The following is a 6,671-nucleotide window of genomic DNA, read 5'->3' on the forward strand; positions in this document are numbered from 1 at the left end:
GCCCACCACTCTTTAAAAAAGAGAGTTGAGTGCTGGAGGGCCAACTCTTCTTCCACTCTTTACTAGAAAGTCTGTGACTAGAATGAGAGGAAAAGAAAGAGCAAATCTACTCAGAATTGTGCAGGCTAGAGTCTGGCCATTCTACTTCTTTGGATATTCAAAATTAGATTCTGGTCTTTAGAAGTCAAAAGCAGCCTTGATTGGTAGTTGCTTCACTTCTGGTTGCATTTACAGCCTCTGAAACAAGGCGCAGAGAGGTTCCTGAGAACGGTCAGTGTGGAGTATGGTCCGTGGAGTTAGGATGGTTTCTGTAGGGCTCGGGAGTCGGTTAGTGTCATTGGTTTCACATCTGTGGATGGTTTTCCATCGTTTTCAACCAGTGGCCAACAGGATTGACAGAAACGCTCGTTGATTTCTAGGTAGAATTCTTTTGCATGCAACCCAATGAGACATTTTTGGGCTTTGCATAAACTGAGCAAGTGAGTTTACAGCAAAACAAATATCAAGGAAAGAGCCACTGACCTACCACCAGTACCACGGGTGGCCACCCCACGAGAACAGGCCCAGCGATGTTCTAATATTTAAAACTCTATATTATATAATAAAAACCTAAGGGAGAGTGGTATTGGTGCTCCTGGTGGTGGTGTGTTAATTGATCATCCTAATGGCCTGGGTTATGCTTGGATGTGGGAGTGCTACTATGAATTTTCACATGGTATTAGAGCTCGGGCTTGTGGTCTTAGCACTGCTATTTTCAGGTGGCTCTAATGGAGGAGGTGTGGAGGTAATTCGAGCATGAAATGATTGGAAGATATGTTAGATTAATATCCCATTGAAGAAACATAGGAAGTCGAAGAGCCATATATAAGCTAGAGTTATACCCCCGATTGGTATTTCTGGAGGGAAGCACACTAGGAGGTGGGAGCGCGATGGGGGCTTTGCTGCAGTGCCGAAAGGGGGGTGGTGTTCATGCTCATAGTGGGGTCGTCACCTGGTAGTGCATTGCCTAGTGGTCGTAATAGCCTAGGTTGTCCTTGGATGTAGCGACGCTACTAATTCCCATAGGGTCACCCGAGACCTCTTCAGCTTTATAGTTTAAAAGATACCTTTGAAAAATCGACACTCATATCAAATTAGAAAAAAACTTGAGTGTAATATTATAAACACTTGAAACACAATATCATAGGTTAATAAATCTAACTCACTACTAAAGTAATATTACCTAGGATTTTTAATTAAGTCCATTATGTATCAATACGAGTCTCCTATAGTTCACTGGTCCCTAGAAGGTTGTCCATTATGTATTAATACTAGTTTTCTATAGTTCCCTAGAAGGTTTTTCTTCAAGAGTTTATTATGTACAAGCATGGTGTGATGAGGTGAGACTTTCCATGAGTTCTCATTGGAATGTAAAAGCACTTGAATATAATGGTTTGCAATAGCACTCTATTTCTTCTTGAAGTCTTGAGATAACTTGTTGTCGAGCAAACCGACCATTTTTTATGTCGACTAAGTAGAGCCAAGAATGAGCACATGCATTGCATAAAAGTTGTAACTCCTAAAGTGCGAACAACACCCAAGCAAACCGACCATTTTTTATGTCAACTAAATAGAGCCAAGAATGAGCACATGCATTGCATAGAAGTTGTAACTCCTAACGTGCGAACAACACCCAAGCACCTATTGCCTCATTGCAACAGAACTTCTCATGTGAAGTGTGTGGAAGATTTTAAAAAAAGATACCTTATAAGTACACATAGTTTTAAAATGAAATGCTAGCTCCATTTCTAATTAAAGTCAAAGACATTGAAGCCCAAAAAAAATTGCATCTCCTAGAATTCTAAATCTAGAGACCATCCCTTATATTAATTATGCAACATTTTACGTCATGCTCTTGGGGTATAATAAAGGTTGATGTGATGCATGAAGAAAATTTTGCGTTCTTTTCTTACTATAAACATGAGAAGTACAAAGATGTGTTTCATCAACTTATATGTTTAAGCCTACAATGTATCATGGAAAGTTCATAATAGCAAATACTTTGATAGATAATTAAGCATACTAAGATTATAGCAATGACTATTAGCTTGGGCATGCCTTAAAACTTTCATGTGTGCAACATTGAAAACTCCAAGTATTCACCTCTAAGCTTGTTCTGCATGATTTTACAACAACCTACTCTTGTGTATCAAGATGTCGATGCAAAACCATATTTGGTAAGTACTTCTTAGTTCAATATGAGTAAGTGATAAAAGATTACAAGGTGTCCTATTTAGAAGCCCAGAAATTCGGTCCCACCTCTCATTGTCCCACACAAAAGATGATTGATCCCATCTAATATGTTGTCCCAGTTGCTAAATAATAAAGAGCTCTACTAGTGCTATAGGTGGGGGGGGGGGGAGAATTATGGATGCAAATATGAGAAGAGTATGGGGATGCTAGGTTCCCTTTTTTTTTGTTGAGAATTGAACTGTTCCTTTGGTATGTGTAAAAGGATGATTGTTTTACATGTAGATGGATAGCATACTAATATAAATATGACTATATTTCCCCAAAACAAAGATTATAAGGTGTCCATGCAACTAGAACGTGAGTATGTCACACTTTGTACTACGGATATAAGCTTACAAAGGGAATCTAGGCTTTTGGATGGCCCGACGTTCAAGAGCGTCACGAGCTTGCAGCTTCAAGAGCTTGCGAGTTATAATGTTTGTACCCTTTCTTATTGGGTCATATCGTGCTATACAACATCTCTACGATGCTATGTAAAGAGAGGCCATAATACATGCCATCATACGACTGGTGCTATGCTTACGTCATGCTCAAATGGATGCTCTCTCTATGTTTTCTTGGCTATCATGGGCACCCAACATCAAGTATGCCTATAAATACTCGAGGGAGGGGCAGCTTGTGTTCTCTGAGATTCGTAGCCATGGCTTCGTTAGCTTCAGCTCACGCATTCACCTTGCATTCATCCAGCCAGTCTCGCCTTTGTGTGGGTGAGTCGCCGTTTCTCAAGGTGCGTTGCCCTTTTAGGGGGGTCCGTGATAGTGCCGGCGTAGGCTCGAGAACGCGTTTAATATGGAGAGCAGAAGGGTATAAGGAATCTGAGGTTGACAAGGGTAGTAGAGTTGATGTGAGAGATGGACGTAGGGAGGATGGATCACTTAATCTGGAGAGACGAGAGTTGCTAGCTGCATCAGTAGCGGGTGTGTCGACGTTGCTGAGTTACCCAGCAGTGGGAGTGCCGGTGACGCCGCCGGATCTCGCGAAATGTGAGCCGGCGACGGTGAGCACAACGAGCGGAACGACCGTGACGTGCTGCTTGCCGGAGTCGGCGAGTGCGCCGAAGGTGTTCACGCCGAGTCCGGGCTCGGTGCTCAAGGTAAGGAAACCGGCGAACAAGGTGGACGCTGCCTATATTGCGAAATACAACAAGGCTTATGAGCTGATGAGAGCGTTGCCGGATACTGATCCGCGCAGCTTCAAGCAGCAGGCCGACGTGCACTGCGCGTTTTGCAATGGGGCGTATCCGTCCCCGCAGAACAGCAGCGCCGAGCTCCAAATACACTTCTCCTACACCTTCTTCCCGTGGCATCGCTACTACCTCTACTTCCACGAGAAGATTCTAGCCAGCCTCATCAATGACCCGTCCTTTGCCCTCCCTTTCTGGAACTGGGACGACCAGAAGTTTGGCGGTAACGTCATGCCTGCACTGTTCACCCAAGCCCAGACCTATCCTGCCCTCTACGACGAGAAGCGCAACCAGAACCACTTGCCCCCCTCCATCAACACCCTCAGCGTCTCCGACACCTCTGCTAACCTCACCGACAGCCAAATCATCGCCGACAATCTCAGTGTCATGTACCAGTCCACCGTCAAACCCACCACCGCCACCCTCTTCATGGGAGCAGCCCCCCTCTTCGGGTAAGCAATCAGCGCCTTGTTAATTAGCCGCTAGACATGAAGTAAACCTACCAATCATAGACTGTAGTAGCCTGGAAACAGTACTCCAGGTGATGCTCGTCGTCTGCTAAAAGTGCAGGACTAGCTGTAGCCGGGGCCTAAAATTAGAATCATGACGGGCAACTTCTATTCTGCTGGGAGGGACCCCTTGTTCTATAGCCATCATGCAAATGTTGATCGGATGTGGACCGTGTGGGATGCACTGCCGAATCGTCGCAAAGATCTTTACACAGACTCCGACTTCCTCAACTCCTCATTTGTGTTTTACAATGAGAAGTCAGAGCTGGTGCAAGTGTATGTGAAAGACTGCCTGGATACTAAAAAGCAGCTAGGGGTCACTTATGAGGAAGCCCCAGGCGACAAGCTTTGGCTCAAGCTTGAGCCCAAGCCCCTCCTTAAGGTGAAAGGGGTTGTTCCAAAAGGCAAGGACAAGCTTGCTGAAGTGGGGTCTGCTGCCGAAGGTAAAAAAGCTCAAGATCTCACTACCACGCTCTCCTCCCTCGTAACACGCCCTACTAATCTAGCAGAGTATGCTAAATCCAAGGGGCTTAGTGAGTCCGAAGTGGAAGAGGTGCTGGTTCTGCAAGACGTGCAGGTGCCCAAGACCTCAGCAACCCACTTGGCAGTTTTCATTAACCTGCCGGATGCAGACTCTACAACTTCTCTGGATTGTGCTGAGTATGTGGGCTCTTATGCGAATGTGCCCCACATCGGGATGGACATGTCGAAGAGCAGAATCAATGTGAAGTTCAGCATCAGCGACAACATCACGAAGCTTGGCATCGAAGATCAGGAGAAGATAACTGTCACCGTCGTAGTGAAAGTGTCAGCTACCAGCGCCACTCCCGTGACCATAGCAGGTTTTAAGATCGTATATGTTTAGAGCTCGGCCTACCTACAGCGTTGTGCTGTGAATGTCTTGGGAAGAGGCAGTGCTTACGGATCTTGAGTATGCTTTATATTGTACGCTTTTGTTTTCCTTGTGGTCCTCGATTGGTGACATGGTAAGGATATTGCCGGATATTAAACTTGGCTGATGGGCCATGTTGCCGATCACTAAATAATTACAGTATAATTACTCTTTGACACATAGTATATAGATTATGTTTTGAGTGAACGTGGTTTCCTAGCATGCTTGAAAATCCAAATGAGGTTCCCATTCCTTCCACTTGCATGAGTTATTTTGACTAGATTCACATTTTTTTGTAAGGACGAAAATAAAATTAAAAGGGATAAGAAAATGAACAAGAGAATTAATTCAATGCAATTTTAATATAGAGACTATGGTGTGTATAGAATCTTTATCAATACTAGTCCCCCAACCCATCCTCGGGACGGGAGTGGTTTGGATACCATAGAGTAGGCCTTAAATTTGAAGACCATTTTGGCAATGATGGACGGCTATGAAGAAAGCATCAAAATTGGCATACTTGTATATCAAGGCACTATGCTTTGCATATATATCCACAAAGGGAGATCCTCAAGCACTTCGTTTTCTTTGAACAAAGCACCATTGAACTTGGCATATACATAGACACATCAAGTTTGATGGGTGCTTGGCATACATAGACACATGGAGAGAGATGTGTCCTCTTTTATATATAGTAAGAAGTGGCATGAACCATCTCTGATAGGAAGTAGCCATCTAATGAAACATAAAATTAAAAATAGACTCCTAAGCTTCCACACTAAATCCATTTAAATATAACCTCGTAAGGATTTATTCTAAGTAATTGAGTAAACAAAATCTCACATTGATCTCATAGAAAGGACCATCTACCATTATGAATAATATGTGGCATGTGCTCTCTAGAATATTCTAATATGCAATTAGAATATCGGGACCATGGTGTGTACAAAAGGTAAAAATTATCCGATCTCAAAACGTTGATATAAACGTTGATGTGCACACACTACATTGCAATGTTTATATCATGGATTATTCTAGTGATACAACAACACTAGAAAGATGCTCACAGGCTACAGTAGTGACCATCCTGTAGCATGTGAGCATCCATTGCCTAAAAGGTGAAACTCAACATCAAGTATGCCTGTAAGAGGAGGTCGATGGAGGGAGGGAGGGGCAGATTGTGCAAATACTCATCCTATGCATTCACCGAGCTCCAAATTCACTTCAACATCTTCCCTTGGCATCGCTACTACCTTTACTCAAGGGCTTCAGACTGCAAGGGCTTTTGGGGTTGTTGCACACAGGTGTGGCCGCTTTAGGAGAGAGACCTTGTCATTCTCAAACATGTGGCTATTAGCCTATTAATCAAAATGAGTATTTGCATAGAACCTACTTCTTCAAATCCCCTTTGTGTTGTTTTTTGAGCAGCAAGATGAACTTTTTTATGTGATTCCTCTAATAAGTGACCCAATTACGCACATTTATTAAATAATTACTTTGAATTTGGCCTGTGATTAGTGACCCAATTAAGCACGTTTGATTTAAACTAAGCTTAGTCCCAATGTGATAAAAATGTTACGATGACCAAGCTAGACATTAAGCAAAACATACTTTAATCTTAACAAATTGGAAACCGAAACTACTCAAGTAAGCAAGAATCAGCATAATGAAGCAAATAAAAGAGAAATTATTAATCAAAATAAATCACAAATAATCTATTGCTCACTCATTTTAGGGCTTCTTGAACCTCTTTAAGGAAAATTTAACAATTGTCTAGCTTTTAATCATCCAAAAC

At 42.8% G+C, this 6,671-nt stretch overlaps 2 protein-coding genes across 2 annotated transcripts; both read left to right on the forward strand.

Annotated features, from left to right (window-relative positions):
- Positions 1–2,932: 2,932 nt before the first annotated feature.
- Positions 2,933–3,931, forward strand: LOC147603382 (polyphenol oxidase, chloroplastic-like). The gene has a single exon (XM_086796953.1). The coding sequence runs from the start codon at positions 2,933–2,935 to the stop codon at positions 3,929–3,931; it is 999 nt and encodes a 332-aa protein (XP_086653079.1).
- A 147-nt stretch (positions 3,932–4,078) lies between these two features.
- On the forward strand, positions 4,079–4,849 carry LOC147603383 (polyphenol oxidase latent form, chloroplastic-like). The gene has a single exon (XM_086796954.1). It carries the CDS (start codon positions 4,079–4,081, stop codon positions 4,847–4,849), a length of 771 nt encoding a protein of 256 aa, XP_086653080.1.
- Positions 4,850–6,671: the final 1,822 nt, after the last annotated feature.

This window comes from Cibotium barometz, chromosome 64 (assembly GCF_041138505.1).
Source record: "Cibotium barometz isolate CiBa-2024 chromosome 64, ASM4113850v1, whole genome shotgun sequence".
Lineage (NCBI taxonomy): Eukaryota > Viridiplantae > Streptophyta > Polypodiopsida > Cyatheales > Cibotiaceae > Cibotium > Cibotium barometz.